At 45.2% G+C, this 21532-nt stretch overlaps 1 protein-coding gene across 2 annotated transcripts in view; it reads right to left on the bottom strand.

Moving 5' to 3' along the window:
* The window catches only part of UNC5D (unc-5 netrin receptor D), a 558897-nt gene that overhangs the window by 103548 nt on the left and 433817 nt on the right, over nucleotides 1–21532 (bottom strand). For both annotated transcript variants that reach the window (XM_060251212.1, XM_060251213.1), the window contains one exon: nucleotides 3244–3621. In XM_060251212.1, the coding sequence (XP_060107195.1) occupies nucleotides 3244–3621 (378 nt within the window). The remainder of the gene's footprint in view (nucleotides 1–3243; nucleotides 3622–21532) is intronic.

The following is a 21532-nucleotide window of genomic DNA, read 5'->3' as shown; positions in this document are numbered from 1 at the left end:
AATCACAAGACTATGTGATAGTCCCCCTGTACACTGCATTGGTCAGGCTGCATCTAGAGTACTGTATGCAGCTCTGGAGCTGGGATATTTATCTAGCTATCTGATATGGTCAGGCCTGAAAAAAATATTTGGGATTTTTGGGGGCGCCAGTGTGTCTGCTGCACAGACCTCCTACGCAAACAGCACAAACCTCCATGAAAACCACGGAGGTTCACAGAAGGTTTTAGATCAAATCAAGTCTCAGCTCTCCATAAAAGCTAAAATGAAGCTATCATGCTTTGGTCATGTTATGAGAAGACAAGACTCTGTTGAAACGACAGTACCACCCGGAACAGCTGAAGGCAGTAGGAAAAGAAGGACCCACCATGAGATGGCTTGACTCAGTCCTCAGTTTGCAAGACCTGAGCAGGGCTGTTAACCATAGGACATTCCAGAGGTCATTAATTCACAGGTCAGAAACAACTTGATGGCACTTAACACACAATATTTTAATCTTCTATGACATGCTGTTGGTTATCTAAAGGTTATTGTAGTCATATAAAAGAATCTCAGAGGGAGAATTGGAATTCATCAGCAGATTCAATGTTCTGTCTGCCCTTGCTCTGAACAAGAACTTGGGTTTCCTCATTTACTGTTGGTGCTATTAGCTCAGTTTAACCCACTCTTTGCAGATATAAATTAGTTCTGCTTATCATATTTTATACTATGATTTCCTTAAATCATTCATTCATTCATTCTGCTGTACCCACTTTCAACAATTAAGAGTGGTCCTCATCTACTCTGAATGGGTTTGTTGTTTTTTTTACACCCTTCTACTCCACCCCGCCCCCGACTGCACTTTTCCCAGCTGTCTTCCACCTTGCTTCCATTAATGGCTGCTTGATTGGAAATACTCCTCTGTTAAAATAATGCTCCATCTCATATCTTACCACTGAGGGGAGAAAGGATGGCTTCCCTCTAGAGGAGATGTTAAAATGGGGCATAAGGTCCAAATGGATATGATTGCAAACATAGAAATAAAGGTAAAGGTAAATTTATTTTTTGTATCCCGCCCTCCCCCGCCAAAGGCAGGCTCAGGGCGGCTCACAGACATGGAACAACCATGATTTCTATAAAATACAATCAATACAATACAATAAGACAAATTAAAATACAATTAAATTACCATTATAAGTTAGGATAAAATTAGATAAAACAGCTGTTATATGTTAATAATTAATAATTAAGGTGCTACAATTCACAGTCGTATATAAGATGGTTAGATGGCTAGAGGTCAGTTTAGTTGGGTTCTATCTTGAAAGCGAGCTGAAAGAGGGTGGTTTTGCAAGCCCTGCAGAACTGGTTCAGGTCCCGCAGGGCTCGCACCACCTCTGGAAGTTGATTCCACCATCGGGGGGCCATTTCTGAGAAGGCTTGCTCCCTCGTTGTTTTCAATCTAGCCTCTCTTGGACCAGGGATTTTTAAAAGATTTTGAGAACTAGATCTCAGTGCTCTCTGGGGAACATATGGGGAGGGGCGGTCCCTAAGGTAGGCAGGTCCTCGGCCATAAAGGGCTTTAAAGGTAATAACCAGCACCTTATAACGAACACGGTACACAACCGGCAGCCAGTGCAGCTCCCACAGCCCAGGCTGCACGTGTTCCCACCGAGGTAGTCCCACTAACAGCCTGGCTGCCGCGTTCTGCACTAACTGCAGTTTCCGCGTTCGGTATAAGGGCAGCCCCATGTAGAGGGTGTTACAGTAGTCTAGCCTCGAGGTGACCGTTGTGTGGATCACAGTTGCCAGGTCGCTACGCTCCAAGAAGGGAGCCAACTGCCTCGCCCTCCTAAGGTGGGAAAAGGCGGATTTAGCAGTGGCAGCTATCTGGGCTTCCATTGACAAGGAAGACTCCAGTAGGACTCCCAAGCTCCTGACCCTGCGCACTGGAATTAGTGGCGCACCGTCAAAGGCCGGTAGGGAGATCTCCCCTCCTGGCCCGCCGTGGCCTACGCAAAGGACCTCAGTCTTCGCAGGATTCAGCTTCAGCCCACTCAGCCTGAGCCAGCCAGCCACGGCTTGTAACGCCTGGTCCAGATTTATAGGGACATCGCCAGTCCAGCCATCCATCAATAGATAGAGCTGGGTGTCATCAGTGTACGGATGACAGCCGAGCCCATACCTCCGGGCAATCTGGGCAAGGGGGCGCATATAGATGTTGAACAACATCGGGGAGAGAACTGCCCCCTGAGGCACCCCACAATGAAGTGGGTGTCTCTGAGACAGCTCCCCTCCAATTGCCACCCTTTGTCCCCGACCTTCAAGGAAGGAGGAGAGCCACTGTAAGGCTAGCCCCCGAATTCCCGCATCGGCGAGACGGCGGGTCAGCAGCCGATGATCGACCATATCGAACGCAGCCGATAGGTCTAGCAGCAGCAGTACTGCCGAGCCGCCTTGATCCAGTTGTCGCCGGAGGTCATCCATGAGGGCGACCAAGACTGTTTTCATCCCATGGCCCGGGCGGAAGCCAGACTGGCATGGGTCTAAGGTGGAAGCGTCATCCAGAAAGTCCTGTAACTGCAGCACCACAGCCTGAAGACCCAGCATGAAGAAGATATTGGATTTATATCCTGCCCTCCACTCCGAAAAGTCTCAGAGCGGCTCACAATCTCCTTTACCTCCCCCCACCACAACAGACACCCTGTGAGGTGGGTGGGGCTGAGAGGGCTCTCACAGCAGCTGCCCTTTCAAGGACAACCTCTGCCAGAGCTATGGCTGACCCAAGGCCATTCCAGCAGGTGCAAGTGGAGGAGTGGGGAATCAAAGATAAGAGTCTGCACACTTAACCACTACACCAAACTGGCTCTATCACCAAACATGATAATGGAGGGAGCACAATTCTGGGAAAGTAACTAGAATATGCCAATGATTTTAGGAAGTCAATTAAAACTGCATTCTGTCAACTCTGGTGCAGGAATAAAAGTGACCTTCTTTGTATAGTAGTAAACAGGATGATGTAAGGTGCAACTGCTTTAGACTTACCTGCTATCTGCAGTGTATGCCAATAGCCTGTAGGATACCTTTACCAAATTGTCAGCTAGTAACAATTACTTGTGTACAAGTGAGAGTTCATCTGTGTCAGTCTCCACTGAGAGGACTGGAACATCTTGTTATTATAGCACAGTTTTAACTCAAAGCCGCATAGCTGCACAAGGTCATATTCATGCTTTTTTTTTTTTTTAAAGGTCACATTTAGCAGCAACCTACCTGTGTTGGGGATTTCTAAGCGTCCTCCCAAGTGACCAAATACACCAGTAGCCCTCATTTCACTTCTTTTGGAGAGCGATGAGAGATTCTGGATATATGCAGCTTTATTCTTTGCATGTAACGTGTTGAAGGTTCTGTTACCATCATGTGGAAACGTCCCAGAATGTGTTTTCCCATGGTATTCCGATCGCTCAGTCACTCCCAGTGAAACCATAAATGAACTCTGAACTTTAACCTTAATATCAGATAGAGGGTTGAAAAGGGATGATTCGGTCATCAGCTCCTTGTTGATGGGGTCTTGAAGGCAAATGGGTCCACTGTAGGTTCTACTCACAGTCAGGTCAGGCTGCATGGATGAGTTCAAAAGCAAGGAGTTACCTGATGGAAGGAAAATCAATCAGGCAATCGGTTACCATTGTTAGATTCAACAGGAAGTGTTGTGAGCATAACTTTGCTCATAGAATTTCGATGTCCTACTTTTCCCTGGGGTGGTAAACCTAGCTCTGGACTGTTCTGTTTTACATGGTGAGTAGGAGTTCACATAACTGAATTGTCTTCCCTGAGTGTTGCTAACTCCAAGCTGGGGAATTCCTGGAATGGAATCTGGGGAGTGTAGGGTTTGGGGAATGGAGGGACTTCAGTGGGTATTATGCCACACAGAGTGCAGCCTCCAAGGAAGCCGTTTTCTCTTGGTGAACTGATCTCTGTAGTCTGGATTGGCTGCAGGGTTTTTGAGCAGGAACACAGTTCGACTGGTTTGGTGTCGGGGGTGTGACCTAATATATAAATGAGTTCCTGCTGGGCTTTTTTCCTACAAAAAAAAGCCCCAATCAGCTGTAATTCCAGTAGCTCCTCAGGCCCCACTTGAAGGCTGGTAGCCCATTTTTCATGTAAGAATGTCTTCCACACAGAAATTTAGATTTACCAGAGAAAAATTCTGCTCTAGTTTTCTTCTGGACATACTTGCAGGAGATTTGTTCTTAACAGAGGTGCATTCAGTCACAGGTGACCTTACCAGCTGTCTGAAATGGTACAGCCCAAACAAAGAATTACTACCTCTGTGGAGAACAAGGTTTGCACAGGAGAGTTTAGCTTGAGTAACTGAAGAGGATTACATAGAAAAGATAGTGTTTTTCTGTCTATCACCACCTAGCCAATTTTAAGCACTTCAATAACAAATGAAAGGCCAAGCATGGATTACATTTATTATTAATAATGTTCAGAATCATCATCACAACAGCAAAATTAAGTGCCTATTTTAATTACATATAACAAATAATAAAGTGCCCAGGAGAAAACTTTACAGTGAATAACGCCAGCATTTGTACTTGGCTTTGTAGTTAAGAAGAGGTGCTCTTTTCTGGCAAAAAAATGTACCTAGATGTTTAAGAAAAAATGAAGCGTGGCACTGTGAAAGGAGAACGGTTCAGGCATGGATGGATTCCTCCATAAGCATGACAGAGGATCAAGCCCTCTCTTAAATGTTTATTGTAGGGTATGAGTTGAACTACAGTGACCTGCATGTCCCAGGCTAGCTAGATGTTGTCAGATCTTGGAAAGTAAGCAGGGTCAGCCCTGGGTAGTACCTTGAGACTACCAAGGAAGCTCGAGGTTGCCACACAGAGGCAGGCAATGGCAAACCACCTTTGTTCATCATTTGCTTTGAAAACTCTACAGAGTCTCACCATCAGGGCTTTTTTTGTAGCAGGAACTCCTTTGCATATTAGGCTACACACCCCTGATGTAGCCAATCCTCAAGAGCCCCTGTAAGCTCTTGGAGGATTGGCTACATCGGGGAGGGGGGTAATAGCCTAATATGCAAAGGAGTTCCTGCTACAAAAAAAGCCCCGGTCACCATACATTGACTGCATCTTGAGAACACTTTCCATCACATGAATTTCACTGTTAGGTGCTCCAAGGGTGTGGATATGGGCCACCACACTCATTCATGCTGGGAGCCAGGGCCTTTTAATTGCCACTGCCTTCTACTCTTGCCACAATGTGGGCTCCTCCATGGGTAAGCCAGCAGTGAGGGGCAAAATAACAAAGCAGGAAGGAGACCCCTTTAAGTGATTGACAAGAGTGTATGTTTCTTTCCAAGGAGCAGATGAGGATCCAATGGGGGTTGTATGAAGACACTGAATATGAATAGCAGAGAGTGATGTCAAGCTGCAGGAGCTCAGGACAGGAGGTCCTGCTGGAAGGGGGGCTGTTCAGGCAATGGAGAAATGGTTCAATTCTGTTGCAAGTTCTTTGTTGAAGTTTATTCTCTTGTGTATGGATTCCAGAGTGGGGTGGGGTTAGGTGTAAATGGGGTGCTTCCACCTTCGTAGCCACATAGGAGAGGACAATCATTTCAATATTCATGGTCCAAGCACAACAAATATGTGCATGCATTTTGCTCTTTCTGTACCCAAGTTTTCTGAGGGTTTTTAAATGAGGAAATTGGCTCTCTGTCAATGATGCATGGCTTGGGAAATCCAGTTACCCTCTCATTGATATAGTTCCCGAGTTGAGAACTGTTTTCCAGTCAACACAGAAAAACTGTTAGGCTTAACTGATGCTCTGCAGCTCTTTAGCTGAAGCACCTGAAATTAAAGGTGTCAAACTGCAAATGATTTCATACTCATTCTTCTTTTGTCCACTGCTTAATTCCAATCCTACAGAGCCTCAGATAAACTACTAGCTGAGAAAGGGCTGAGGAAGTAACCTTAATGAGGTAGAGAAACACATGGAAATGAAGACTTGGTTGCAATACAATGTCTCTGAAGCACAGTCTCTTCTGGAACCAGGTCACCAGCCTTCTACAAAGCTTTAAATGAAGGCGGAAAGCACCCCACCCAATGTTCTAATGCAAAATGAAAAATTGCTCCTAGAAAATGTTTGATTTCACAGGTAATATGTGTTTTATAAGCACTTCACAAGCACCTGAGCATTCATGTGCACATTAGCTTGAATTTAAATTGAGGCTGAATGCTGATACCAACATCTGCAGACACTTGTCTATAAAACTAAAGACTGCAGAAGATGGCACCCAAGCATAATGAATTAATGAGCCCACGATGGAGGTGAACTTTGTTATCCTGACTCATCCTTGCTCTTCCATTTATATTGTCCAGCCAAGCAATATGGAACATTTTACAAAATATCAGGTACAGATGTATGGTCAAAAGGTTGCCTGTGCTTGCTCACCAATCTCTCCTACACATTGGACAAAAATACCTGGGGACTAATCAGCCAGGGTGGTTAAGAGTGGCAGACTTTAATCTGGAGAACTGGTATTGATTCCCCACTCTTCCACATGAAGCATGTGGGGTGACCTCAGGCCAGTCACTGTTCTTCAGGGCATTTTTTGTAGAAAAAACCCAGCACAAACTCATTTGCATATTAGGCCACACCTCCTGATGTCACCATTGTTTTGCACAGGGCTTTGTTGTAGAAAAAGCCCAGCAGGGACTCATTTGCATATTAGTCCACACACCCTGATGCCAAGTCAGCTGGAACTGCATTCCTGCTCGAAAAAATCTTTGCTGTTCTCTTGGAACTCTCTCGGCCTCACCTACCTCACAAGGTGCCTTCTGTGGGGAGAGGAAGGGAAGGCGATTGTAAGCTGCTTTGAGACTCCTTAGGGAAGAGAAAAGCAGAGTATAAAAATCCACTAATCTAACTTGGCATCCTCCCTTGCTATGGTCCTTTTGTTCTGTTTAAAACTCTATTCCTGCTTTTTAAAAACCTCTTTTACCCCAAAGAATATCAAAGGCAGATTTTGCTTACATTTTCCATTGTGCAAGCACTAAAAATGATGGCACCTATTACCCCTTCAGAATAATAAGAATCAGGGAGGGCAGCTGTGTGTGCGTGTCTGCCCCTTCCAGATCAGTGACTCAGATGATGTACATTCTCCAGATAACTGGCCAATTTTGGGCCAGCTTTTTAAAAAAAACCTTGTCCATTTATCAGTTCTGTCACACTCACAAACAACATTTGCTATCTACACCATAAATTACATTTTTACAGCATTTATATTCTGCCTTTCCGCCTAACCAGGGCTACCAATGTGAAAAACAAATAAAACAAACATAACAAAAAATACCCCATAATGCCAATGGGAAATCAGACCTAAACAACTAGGGTTGCCAGCTCCAGGTGAGGAAATACAGAGATTTGAAGATTCTGGGGAAGGCAGGGTTTGGGGAAGGGATGGAGCTCAGCAGGATATAATGCCATAGAGTCCAGTCTCCAAAGCAGCCATTTTCTCTAGAGGAAGTGATTTTGGTTGTCTAGAGATAAACTGTAATAGCGGGAGATCTCCAGGTGCGAGCTGGAGATTGGAAAGCCTATGATGAAACTCAAGACAGCAGATGAAATGGTTAAAGCATTCAACATGATGTTACAATAATCCTGGGTGCAACATTGCTAAGTAAGACTGTGTTTCAATCTGGTCTACAGAAGCAAAATGAACCGTACAAAATGATGCAGAAGATGGGGTAGTGGTGGCAGTGGAATATTATACCTCTATATGCTTACCTTCATTAAGAAAAAAATCCACACAACTTCCTACAAATAGAATAAGGAACAGCTTGACCTTTCTCTCAAAGGTGCTAATTTTCATCTTACAGAAGAGCATTCAAAACAATAATCTTTCCCCTATGTCTTCTACAGTCAGAAATTGGACAGCTCATTTTACTATCTTATTCTACTGCACATGCATGCCAAATTATCTTCGACATTACAAATGGGGAAGGGGCAATTTTTTTTTAAATTCAGCCTCTTTTTTTTTTTACTGATAGTAACTTGGCTAAAGCCATCTGAAAAGTTGTTTCTGACTATATGTCTAGTAGCAGACTTGAGCAAGAAAACCTGTTCATAGATATGGTCTACTCGCATGAGCAGCATCAGTGAGTCATTTTACTCTCTGATGACTGAATAGAATTGTAATCCAAATGCATTTGAGGCTGGAAATGTACTAGAAGCTATGCAGAGGATAACCATTTTGCCCAAGTACAAAAAAACAACAACTGGGCTATAATAATCAATATTATCCACAAAATCTCCATGATCGGTCATAGGAATTATCCAAAACAACACTGATTGGGCATTTTGCCTGGTATATATATATCAGGGATAGATTGTTACAAAAGGTATGTTTTGCAATGAAAATGATGTATGTTTAGTGCTGAAGATCAAAAATAATCCTGGATAAGCAACTATATGGAAAAGAAACTAACCAACCAACCAACCAAAAAACCTTGTACATTGCTACAATGGATAAAACTAACATGTATCAGTAAAGCTCAAGACAAGAAGAGGGGGGAGAAGACAATGGCATCTTATTATTCTCAGATACAGTAGCAGGTGGCTAATTATTGAAAGAGATTATGCAGATTAATTTCTTTTTATGTATTTAATTTTTAGTAAATGGATATTTAATGCATATGCCATATATGCTTTTTAAAGGAAACGATTCTACAATTAGGGTTTGTGAAAAGAGATGTGTAGGTGGGGGAAAAACCTTTTTGCCTTGGATACCATTACATTTTAAAGTTGTTGATTTGAAAAACACATATTTTGTCCCATTTTCTGCAATTTATCCACTGCTCCATTTTCTATAGCTGTTGAGGTCTCTGCTGTCATTATTTTGATATGGAAATAGATCCTTGGAAAGGATCCAATATGGATGAAGATTATGGGCCATTAAAATATACCGAGTGACTGGTAAGGTATGTTGAACTTGTCTTGGCCCTGTAGAAGAAATACACATTGGAACTCCACTGCAAAATGAAGTAACTAAGAGAGCAATCCTAAACAGGTCTACTCTGAATTCTACTAGGGTCTATTCTATGGGGCTTACTCCCAGGATTGTGCTGTAGGTCATTTGGAGAATTGCCTTTTCATCTACATTACTTCTGGGACACAAAGCTGAGGTCTGAGAAGCAACTCATTCACCATGTGTAGTTCCCCTGAAGAAACGATATCCAAACTAGGCATGCTGTGAACTTTGCAGAAATGACATCCATACCAGGCATGCTATGAGCTTTGACATGAACATGATCACCATGTGAACTTACCTTGCTGGAACTCTACTCAGATTGCCTCAGTGGTCATCGTTAAAGTTCATGTTGAGCAGCTTTGAACCTATGCAGTAACTGCTTATTCTGCAGGTCACAGTTATTGCAGCTTGCCATTTGTACTGCCATCCTCTGAAATAACTCTTGCAGTCACCATTGTAAAAAAATAAAATCATACTCTGAAATTTCTGCTATACACTATATCTTACATTAGGCAATATTTTGGTGTCACAGTATAACAGTGCAGATAAGCTTAAACTGTTTTTAAAAATGCAGACATGGAGGGGGGAATATATATTATCATAATGAGAACATCAAAGGCATTGATTTCTTCTGGGTTCCCTAAATCGATAGTTCTGGGAGATTTCAGTGTCCATGCTAACACTGTTGCTACCTTGCAGGCTATGGACCTGGTGTCTTCCATGGCAGTGTTTGGACTCTCCCAGATCTGTATCAGGTCCCGTGCATCAAGCAGGCCATACACTGGATTTGATCTTTGACATGGGGATACATAATGGATATCATTACCACTGATGGAGTGCCATAGTCAAATCACTTAGTCCTGAAGCCCTTTCTGGGGGTCCCAGCCCCTTCCTACATAGGCGGCAAGCTGATTTATGTTTGCCCATGGAGACTGATGGATCCAACTGGGTTCCAGAATGCTCTGAAGGATCTAGTGTCCTCTGGAGACTCGTTGGATGTGCTGACAGAAGACTGGTGTTTTTGAAGCAACAAAATCACTCCCTGACATCCTCTTCACCCTCATTCCAAACTAGTACTATGGTATACTGTAAAGCTTTGGAGGATTAAGTGGGAGCTTAGATGACTACAGAGAGTTTGGTGATGGTCTTGTGAAAAGCTACAAGAACATCTCATAGGATTTCTATGAGATGACAGTGAAGACTGCTAAAAGGAAATTTTATATGGCCTCCATCGCATTCACTAGCTCCCACTCAGCACAATTATTTAGAGCAATTAGGTTGTTAGCTTCTCTCTTGGAGAAAATTCAGAATGTTAGTGAACCAACAATCAGCTGTAAGGCTTAAGCAAGCTTTTTTGTGGATAAAATCCTGTCACTCTGCTAGGAACTGCCTGCCAACATTGGTAAAGTATGTGAACTAGAGGCTTCTTGGTCATCTTTGAATCCAGTATTGGACAAATTCAGTCAACTCTCCCAAGCCAGTGTCAGCAGGATTCTGGGTGCTATGAAGCCTACCACTTGCCTCTTAGACCCATACCCATCAAGGCTGGTGTAAGCCACTGGTGATGAAAAATGGGCCCCCTGATGGACATTATAAATTTGTCCCCAAGTTCAGAGATCTAACCAGGGGGATTAAAGGAGGCTGCAGTAAGACCACTCTTGAGAAGAAACCATCTTTGGATCCTACTAATCAACACAACTACCACCCAGTATCAAATCTTTCGCTCCTAGGTAAGGTAGATGAGAGAGTGGCAGTGGAACAGGTCCAGACTTTCCTTCACCCCAATGTTATTTAATATCTATATGCACACCCTTGCCCAGCTGTTGTGGAGCTTCAGGCTGGGTTGTCACCAGTATGCAGATGACACCCAGCTGTATCTGTTGATGAGTGGCTGGCCAGATGCTGCCTCAGATAATTTGGTTAAAGATTTGGAGGCTGTGGTTGGATGGTTGAAACAGAGCCAGCTGAAATTAAATCCATCTAAGACAAAGGCTCTGTGGCTGGGCCATGGGGATTCCAGGCTGAGGTGCCAACTCCCAGTTTGTGATTATGTGTCTTTAACATCAGTGTTGACTGTCAGGAGCCTGGATGTGATTCCGGATGCCTCCCTCTTGATAGAGGCCCAGATCACAAACATGGCTAGTCTGGCTATTTTCCATCTGTGCCAGGTTAGTCAGTTGGCCCCCTTCCTGTCTTGCACTGACTTAGCCACAATGATCAATGCAACAGTCACCTCCAGATTAGACTACTGTAACTCGCTTTATGCAGGACTACCCTTGAGGCTGATCCAGAAACTTCAACTGGTTCAGAATGCAGCAGTGTATGTTCTTATGGGAACTGCACTCAGAGCCCACATCCAATTGGTGCTCCTTGAACTGCATTGATTCCAGATTGAATACCAGATCAGGTTCAAGGTCCTAAATAATCTGGTCCTAAATAATCTGCAGCCAGTGTAAATATGGGACTGTCTCTCTTGGTACACCCCCCAGAGAGCATAACGCTCAGTGAGTTACAACTTACTAGTGATCTCTGGCTCAAAAAGTATCTGGCTGTCCTCAACCAGAACCAGGGCCTTTTCAGCCCTGGCCTGGTGGAACTCTTTGACAGGTGAGATCTATTTTATTTATTTATTTAGAATTTATATCCCGCCCTTCCCACGGGTGGCTCAGGGCGGCTTCCAACAATAGATCCAACATAAAATTAAACAATGGCCGTTTTCCCACTCACGTTTTACTGGCGCCACGACCATCCTGACGCCGGCGAATCTGCCTGGATTTCGCATCAGAAGCTCCGGCGCTCCCAGAAGCGCCGGCTACTTCCGTCGCTAAGCCAGCGCAAACGGAAATCGCAAAGATGCAGGAAAACGTTTGCGCTGGCTTAGCGACGGAAAGCGCCGGCGCTTCTGGGAGCGCCGGCGCTTCTGTTGCGAAATCCAGGCAGATTCGCCGGCGTCAGGATGGTCGTGGCGCCAGTAAAACATGAGTGGGAAAACGGCCAATATTTAAACATATAAGAGAATAAACATTTAAAACAGATCTGGGCCCTGCAAGATCTGATGAAATTCCACAAGGCCTGTAAGACTGAGATGTTCCAGCAGGTTTATGGGTGAGGACAACGATGGCTTCCATCAAGACTAACCCCTCTCCCTTTTCTTTCCCATCCCGTTTCACTTCCCTTAACTGCTATTCCTCTATCTAATTTTTATGGCATTACTCCCCTCTCTGGATAAGGGGCACTATGTTGTGCTTCCTTTTTAGGTACCACTGTATTTGACTGTAATAGTATTGTTGAGAGCTGTTTTGAATAATTGAATTATGGCTATGATGCTATCCACTCTGAGCCCTGCTGTACAGGGGAGAAAGGGCTATAAATCCAAATAAATAAATAAATACAAAGGCACCTAAATAGTACGTCTTAATTCAGATAGATCTTTTTCTTTTAACTATATGCCTTTTGGCAAACTGGGCTGGGGAGGGGGAGTCCTGCTGTGAAAAATAAAATACTGTAATCAGCTAACAGTGCTTCTACTTACACTAGGGAAGTATACCCTCATATTTCTTTATTACTTTGAGCTGATTAGTACAATTATGCCATAACACCAGAATATTGCCTAACTGGTAGAAACAGAAGAGTGTGTAATAACATCAACCAATAGCACCAGCAGTCCCATTCACAGGAGAGGGAGCTGGATATAGATTTGATAAATAAATAAACTTCAGGGTTTGTTTGTTTTTTTCAAATGGTGACCACAGCAATAGTTTAAATGGAGGCCGACAACTGACATTATGTTTTCCAGTGCATGCAAGAAAACATCAAGAGAAATGACTGCATCCAAACTGGTTTGGACTTATCCAAACAGCTTGCCAAATGATCAGCTCCCTGCTCGTAATGTCAAGCAGGATATAAGCCAAACTAGCAGGATCTGAAGTATCTGAAGTTCAGATCCATAATTCTGAGAAACACAAGCACAAAGGTACTCCTCCAAGGCCGACACAAAGGGAAATATTTATGCATACACGGAACTTTTCTTTCCAATAAACAAGAACAGGAATCACAGCTAGATTCTTTATTCTGTAATAATCAGAACAGAATGCCAGTGACTTCCTTGGCTTTGCTATGAACTCGCTGTAGAGGGAAATAACCATAAAACAGAGGTGAGTTTCCTATCTGAGCCCTGGGATTCCATTGCTCAATAGCAGTATTCACCATGAAGTCGAATAATTGAATGGTAGCATGCTGAATAGCTGTTCCTCTTCTCTTTCTTGCCAGTGTGATATGTGAAATTACTATGCAGAAGCCAAACCAGCACAGACTAAGCAATGCTTGTGCTTATATAATCTCTCGTCCTGAAAACCATGTGGCTGAAAATTACTTTTCACTTGTTAATCATAGGTGAAATCAAAAGCCCTGACAACCAGTGCTGCACAGCCTGTTAGAATAACATTCAGACAATAAATGATCCAAGGAAGATATAACTCAATAGTTGATATTAAAATTTCCTTGCTACACATCACCTAAGAAAAGTGGGCATGAATTTGTCTTGTCCACAGCCACACTGGTCTGATTAGAGTAGTCATATTTCAGGCTTTGGACCAGACTCAGGTTTTGGGGCTTGTTCTACAATCTGTGGGGCTGCAGGGTGAAAACTCAGAGCCATCAACTAGTCAACACACATGATTGCTGCTTCTAAGACATCTATGGATGCCTTCCTGGGGTAAATATGTCAATGTAAATTGGAGGTGAGAAGCAATAATCTGCTACTGACAGCTCAACAACAATCTGCACACACTCAGTTCCCATGTTATTTTTAATAACTTGGCATTCTATACAATGAATTGTCCATCCCTTTAAAAACAGGATTGTGACTATACAAATTCATAGGTACCACAATTCCTAATGAAAAATGGAAGTTCTACCATTGCAGTATGGTTATTCAACAGGATATCATCAGGCACTTCTCATCATACCACTAGTCCCTGCCCCAGATGTCCTAGCATTTCCGGTTCTGGCAACCGTTGGTCTGATTTCTTAATTTAATTTACAGTATTCATATCTTGCTTTTCTCCCGATCAACAGGACTCAAAGTGGCATATATCTGAACCAATGATTCCTGGCAGAAGTCTTTTTTCTATCAAATAATCAAGGCGGGAGAATAACTTTTGGTGAACTAAGAAAAGCAAATGTTGCAGCACTGAAAACAGCTTTTGACCAAAACCTGGAATCATATTTCTAGATAGGATCACGTAAATGCTACACATGATATATATCATGGAGGGTTTTTTATATGTGTCTCTTACTGCGACAAGACGATGAGCAGTGGCTCAGTCATATAATGCCCATTTGCCTGCAGAACCAGCTCTGCTAAAAGGATCTGCAGTAGGAGGTGCTAGGAAAAGTGCTAGAGAAAAACCTTCCTGGTATGAAAATCTGCAAAAAAACCCAAACAAACCTGTTGGGAATCAGAAAGGAAGATACTAAGTTACATGGACCAAGAAGCGGGGATCAGGGGTTCCATACCAAGTAGGGGTGTGCATTCAAATCTTCCCAAGTCTGGAAAATACCTTATTGGTATTTCCCGAGTATATTTTGGCATCTCAAGTATCCAGGATTTTTCAGGCAAATGAGAAAAAAAAAAAGCAGGCTGAAAGGGTCTCCACCTTTCAGTTGTTTCCCCTCATTTTGTTTTTCAGCCCTGGTTTAAAGGGACTGCAGAAAAAAAATCAGAGAAAACAGCTGAGGAGCAGGAAGACTGCTCCCACTTCCCAGCTGTTTCCTCCTTGCTTTCTTTTGCAGTCCCTTTAAACCAGGCTGGTTTAAAGAGACTGCAAAAGAAATTAGGGGAAAAACACCTGAGAGACAGGAGCAATGTGCTCCCCACCACTCACCTATATTTTGCAGCTTTGCCACTCCTCGCCCCCCACCCCCCACATTTTTTTTTTTTAAAAAAAATACCAGATCCAAATACTTTGCCAGTATTGGGATCTGGAATTTTTTTTAGAAATCCCAAAATTTTAGGGGGTCCAGTAGCCTTAAAACAAACAAACAAACAATTGCACATTGCCAACACCCAGATTTTTGGGATGGATCCCCTTTCAATGCCTATAGCTTGAGACCTCCTGGGCTCCACAAGGCCTCAGTTATAAACAGGGAAGGGATTCTTGTCATCTTATTCTGTCACCCTTCCTTGGTCTTTCCAAAGCTTGAACTGGTGGTGGCTGCTCAAGGGCTTTTAGACCCATGTTGGTCTGAAGCAACAGAACAAAGGTTGAGTCCAGTGGCACCTTTAAGTTCACTTTTGGGTATAAGCTTATAGATTTGGGTCTATAAGCCTGCCAAGGGCTTATAGCCCCAAATCAAAGTATGTTCACTGGCATAGGCTTCCCCTTCTCTCACACTGGGCTGTGACAAGATGAGTAGAGAAAGACCTGATTCCAGGGACACAGGGTTTTGTCTCAAATAAAATAGCTTCATAAAATCCACAGTAAAGCTGTTCAGTTTCATAGCGACTGTAACACACTTTAAACATAGATTCAGGTGGGTAACCATGTTGGTCTGAAGCAACAGAACAAAGGTTGAGTCCAGTGGCACCTTTAAGTTTACTTTTGGGTATAAGCTTTCATGTGCATGGTGATGTGTGGATGCATATGAAAGCTTACACCCAGAATTAAGCTTTGTTGGTCTTAAAGGTGCTACAGGACTCAAATTTTGTTCTAATACTTTAAACACAAATTCGCCATTGTGGAAACTTAGGCAAATGATTTATGGTTATTCACACCTCTCTTTTAAACCAGTTATTAGATATTTCCCTTAAACGTCTAACTATTTCTGGTTATTTTCTTCTTTTCTTATTTAGGATGTTACTAAAAAAAAGTCTTAATATTTTGACACCCTCAAAGGAATGAGGATATCCAGATAGGGAGAGGTACACCTTCTTCCTGGGCAGACTGTGTGGTACAGATTTCAAGTATTTAGTTTGTTCATTTGTGCCCCCCCCCCCTCTTCTTTTGAGGTGTTATGGATAATTTCTTCTGCACTATGTCTTTAGAGAAAGAGTGGGAATTTTCTCTACATGCTTCGTGATGAGGAGAAAATAATTTTATTAGATTTTCTAGAATGGCTTTATCCCCCTGCCAACACTTCATTCATACTTCCATGCTCTAAAAACACCCATCCACCCCCACACACCTATTTGACATATACATGTATATATATTTTTTAAAAAATCTGCACCTAACTTCTTCAATTCCCATTTGGACTGCTCTTATTATAGATTACAATTAGCTCATCTGAGTTTATGCTCTTCCTTGTTTCTCATTTAGTAATATTTTTTTCACTTTTTAATAATAATGTATGTGGGGAAGCTAGCTAAAAATCTTGTAATGGAATAGCTTTAGCCCAGTCAAAGCTGAACAAACTGAAGAATTGGGAGACCTAGACTTTCAAGAGGGGTATTGATTTTTTTCTCAAGGGTCTTATTTTTCAGCATCTTACAGCCCAATCCAGACATACGTGGCGACCGGCTGCTCGGGCGGATCTATGGCGGATCTATGGCACCGCTCATTGGCTTCCAAAGAGGAGACGTTACACCACGCTTGGAAGGAGAAGAGCGGCCCGACGAGCAAGAGAGAACCTGTCGCCATGGTGATTCTGCCCAGGTGCACACCATTGGCCTGCTGCCGAGGCGGGGGTGGGGTAGGTGCAAGCTCACATGGGACCACGGGATTGGCCAGCCCATTGCACATGACCGAGCAAGGGGGTGGCAAGTCCACGCCTGAGAGGCTGTCAATTCCCCCACTCCCTCCCGCTGTCAGAGACTCTGCCAATGGCAGGCGGGCAGAGGCATGAACGGACAAGCAGGAAGTGCCAAGTGCAGGAGTTCACTGTACTAGACAGTGGCTGGAATGTGTGTCTGGGAGCAGCCAGATCAAGTCCAAAAGATACCCCCTGGAGCCCCCCCCCGGTGTCGCCCTGCTGCCGCCCCCTTATATGTGCAAGGAACACTGGGGGCTGCAGAACTCAGAGTGCGAGCCACTGGGCATGCATCCACTTCAGCGCCCCCCCCCCCCCCGCAAGTGCCTAGCACACAACAGCCCTGTGCAGTCGGGTAGACTGTCAGCCCGGGCAGGCCGAGGGGTGGCACCCCCTCCCCTGTCCAGCTACATGGGGGGCAGTGTGGCAGCTCATAGCCCATTCCCCCCTTCCAAGAACCAAGTCTGCCCACCTTCCCAGGCATTCCCTTGGAAAGGCCACTGACCGGAGGGGGGGGGGTGCCCCAGGAACGTGCAGCAGATGCCAAGCAGGAGAGACAACAGAGGGCATAGCTCAAACTTTATTTTTCCGGAACAGAGTGCAACAGTCTCCCTGGAGTGCACTGGGCAATCTTGCCATGGGCGGGGCTCCATTCCGAGCGGCAGGCAGAAGCAACTGAGGGAATGGGTGGGGCGGTGGAGCAACACACGAGGAAGCCTCTGTGTTGGAGTCCCACCTGCAAAAGAGATCAAGAGCACCTGTAGGGGCGGCAGCTGGAAGAGCAGGCTGCATTTTATCCAGGTGCTCTCTTAAAGGGACAGTCTCTGACCCACCTCCTCGCATTGGGGCAGCTGTCACCCCCCCCCCCCCACCATGCCCTTCCAGGGGTTGGGAATGCGTCAGAGGGGAGACCAAGGGAAAGGAGAAGGCAGCAGCACCGGGGAGTGGACTCAGCAAATGCCCCCTGCTGGAGCCCACTGCCAGGTTCAAGTGCCAGAGACACTTGCACACCGAGCGGTTGAGAGCGAGGGGAGGGGAAGGACCGGGGGGGGGGGGGCGGGCAGTGGAACTTACCCAGTCATGAGCGACAGTCCTCGCATGCAGAGCCTCTGGAACCTGTGGAGACCTGGAAACAAGAGCAGTTAGCCCCAGGGGAGAGACCTCTCTCTCCCCCTCACAAGTCAAAGATACTGTCAAAGCAACCACGCGGTGCAAAACTCGTCACCAACGTGCCTGCCTGTGCCTCACTCTAAGTCTGTATGGCTGGGAGCTCGCCGGCAGAGCTTCCTGCCACGCGAACCTGTTCTAGGAGGGGGGGCGTGATTGGGCGCCAGGGAGGGGGCTCGCCAGGCTGAGGCGCGAGGGGATTGTTGAGGCAATCACGCCACTCCCTAAGGGGTTTGCGAGCTTCCACAGCAGTGAAGGCGACCTTTGTTTTCGGTTTCAATGAGTGCCTATGGGACACACCGCTATTTTTGCAGGTGTAACATTGCGCCTCTCGGGGTGGGGCGTGTCATGGGCCAAACTGCTCAGGAAGCCGCCTAAGCCTGGCCGCACCCCTAACTCCACTCCCTCCTTCGCCTGAAAGCCGCACTCCGCCTCACTTCCGCTCACGCTCGGGTGCAGCCTCAGGCGCTGCTGCCCTTGGGCAGAAGTGCCGCTCAGGCGGCCCCTCGCCCACGTAACTCCCCTCCACTGTGGTGGTGCCAGTCGTACATTGGTGCAAACCCTTCCTGCGCCCACGTAGTGGCTCGTCTGCTCCCAAAAGACTCTCCGCCCCCCCCCTCCGGATTGTGCTGTTAATGCTTGGAAAAATCTTAAATTGGAGACTAGCATTTAGGATGTACTGAATATCTGTCCTCATATCCAGGACATACTCAGGCAATTCACACTAAACAATCTACTTTCTCCCTGAAATAATTAAACCAGTTTCTAAAAGTGTACAGAATATTGGCCTTCCCAAATGATCTGCTACAGGAGCCAATTAATATTTATCCAACACTATTGACAAATATGGGACCAGATGTCATAGCTCTTCTCTTCTTGCAAGTTATCAATTTTCTTCAAGCACCTGTCCAGTTCCTTAATGGATCAGAACTTCCCTTTAACTGCATATCCCTGTGTTCTAAACCACAGATGATCCTATAGATCCATGTTTAAATCCAAAGATAAATAACTGAGTTGCAAAAATCAGTGATGGGAAAGTGGATCTGAGTTGGGGTTGCAATGCTGAGAAAGAGAGGATTTAGTTTCTCCACCAACAGTTTCGGTAGTAGGAAGTGTCCTTCCCCCAGGGGTGTTTTAAGCACGAGAAGGGAGGCTTAAGCTGCTTCCCCTCTTATTTGTTGAAGCATTTCGATCCCACCCTCCCCCATGGCTCAGTCTGAATCAATTGAAGAAATGGCAAGTACAAAGCACGGCTTTGCTAATGAGATCTGAAAGCAACTGTGCCATCTGGAGAGAATATGAATGTTAGGCAACAATCTATTCATTTACTGCCTTCATTTTTAGTCCTCCTTTTTCACTTAGACTCAAGCCAGATTACAAAATATTTTTAGAATCCTATCACATATTCTCAAAGGAACTCAGGGTAGTGTGCATGCATTTTTCTCCATTCTAACCCTCATAGTCACCCTATAAAAGATGTTAAGCTAGGAGGTGGGTTTTATCATGAAGCAGGAATTTGAACCAGAATTTCCCTTTAGGGTCACAGTTTGTTCTCAAAACACAGCCTCCAATGTGGTACACAAACCCACAGTCTCCTCATCATTTTCACACTGACATCAGTGACCAGTTTCAAGAATAGGTCAACTAAAGCCAACAGAAGCACTCAGGGTTATGTTGTTCCTAGCCCTAGAATACGTTAGCAAAACTAGCAGCTGCGTGATTGAAATAAAAGGAAAAAATCAAGGAGAATAATGGTGTGTCTTATTGAATTGTTTTATCTTTATTTTGATAAAGTTCCATACTGGGTTTTTTCCCTTTTTTTAACAGGAATGCACAGGAATACAGTTCCAGCTGGCTTGGAATCAGGGGGTGTGGCCTAATATGAAAAAAAAGGCTCCGTGTAAAACAATGGTGACATCAGGGTGTTTGCAGATGAGTACCTGCTAGGCTTTTTCTGTAAAAACAAAGCTCTGGTTCCACATAATATTCTTGTTGGCAAGTTGGTAAAATGTGGTTTGGCTCCTATAACTGTTAGGTGGGTCTATAACTGGTTGGCAGATTGTACTGAAAGAGTGTTTGTTAATGGCTTCTCATCCTCTTAGAAAGGAGAGACAAGTGGAGTGCCTCAGGGATCTGCCCTGGGATCTGTTTTGTACAACATCTTTATATGATTTGGATGAAGGAATAGAGAGAATGCTTATTAAATTTGCAGATGATACTAAATTGGGAGGGGTAGCAAATACAGTAGAAGACAGAGTCAGGATACAAGATGATCCTGACAAGCTGGAAAATGGGGCTAAAACAAATAAAATGGATTTTAATGGGGATAAATGTAAAGTTCTGCGTTTTGGTAGGAAAAATCAAATGCAGAATGATAGGATAAGGGAGATCTAGGGATCTTAGTGTGAAGCGGTAGCTAAAAAAGCAAATGTGATTTTGGGCAGTATCAACAGAAGTATTGTGTCCATATCATGCAAAGTGATAGTACTGCTTTACTCTGCGCTGGTTAGACTTCACCTAGAGTACTGTGTTCAGTTTTGGCCACAACAAAACTGAACACAGTATTCCAGGTGAGTTCTAACCACACAAGCTGGGACATGTCCAGGAGGGCAACAAATCTGGTGAGGAGTCTGGAGACCAAATTCTACGAGGTAAGACTGAAGGAGTTGGGTATGTTCAGCATGGAGAGGAGATGACCAAGAGGTGACATGATAACCATCTTCAACTTAGGGTTGCCAAGTCCAACCCCAGAAATATCTGGGGACTTTGGGGGTGGAGCCAGGAGACTTTGGGGGTGGAGCCAGGAGACACTGGGGTGGAGCTAGGGGGGAGGGGGGAAACGGCGCCGGGGAGCATGGCGAGCCGCCCCACAGTTGCCGCCTCTTCTCCGCTCGCCGTGGCTGCTCCTCGGAGATGGGCTCAGGCTGAGCCCATCTTGGAGGAGCAGCCACGGCAAGCAGAGAAGAGGCGGCAGCGGCGCGGCGGCCTTGCCCGTTCCACCTCTGGGGTGGAAGCGTAGGAAGGGGTGGAGGCGGGCTGGGGGCATGGCGAGCCGCAAGTCCGGGTCCTAGAAGGGCCCAGATTCGCGGCTTGCCATGCTCCTGGCCTGCCTCGCCCTCCCCTGCACTGCTGCCGCCTCTTGGCTGCTCCTCCGAGATGGGCTCAGCCTGGGCCCATCTCGGAGGAGCAGCTGCGGTGGGCGGGGAGGGGGTGGCAGCGGCGCGGCGGCCTCGCCCGCTCCAGGATTGGGCGGCTCACCATGCTCCCCGGCGCCGTTTCCCCCTCCCCCCGCTTCCGTTTTTTTGGGGAGCGGGGGAAGAGGGTGGAAATCCTGGGGTCCCCCGCCAGGGCGGGAGGGTTGAGAAGCCTACTTCAAGTACTTGAAGAGCTGTCATATAAAGGATTGTGTGGAGTTGTTTTCTGTTGCCCCAGAACCAATGTATTGAAAGGTCGGACTAGAACCACTGTGTTGAAATGAAATCAGATGAGTTTTCAACTAAACATTAGGAAAAACGTCCCGATACTTAAGAGTGGTTCCTCAATGGAACAGGCTTCCTCGGAAGGTGGTGGGCTTTTCTTTCTCGGAGGTCTTTAAACAGAGGC

This window comes from Heteronotia binoei, chromosome 12 (assembly GCF_032191835.1).
Source record: "Heteronotia binoei isolate CCM8104 ecotype False Entrance Well chromosome 12, APGP_CSIRO_Hbin_v1, whole genome shotgun sequence".
In the NCBI taxonomy this organism is placed as follows: domain Eukaryota; kingdom Metazoa; phylum Chordata; class Lepidosauria; order Squamata; family Gekkonidae; genus Heteronotia; species Heteronotia binoei.
This window is presented reverse-complemented; position numbering and strand designations above follow the sequence as displayed.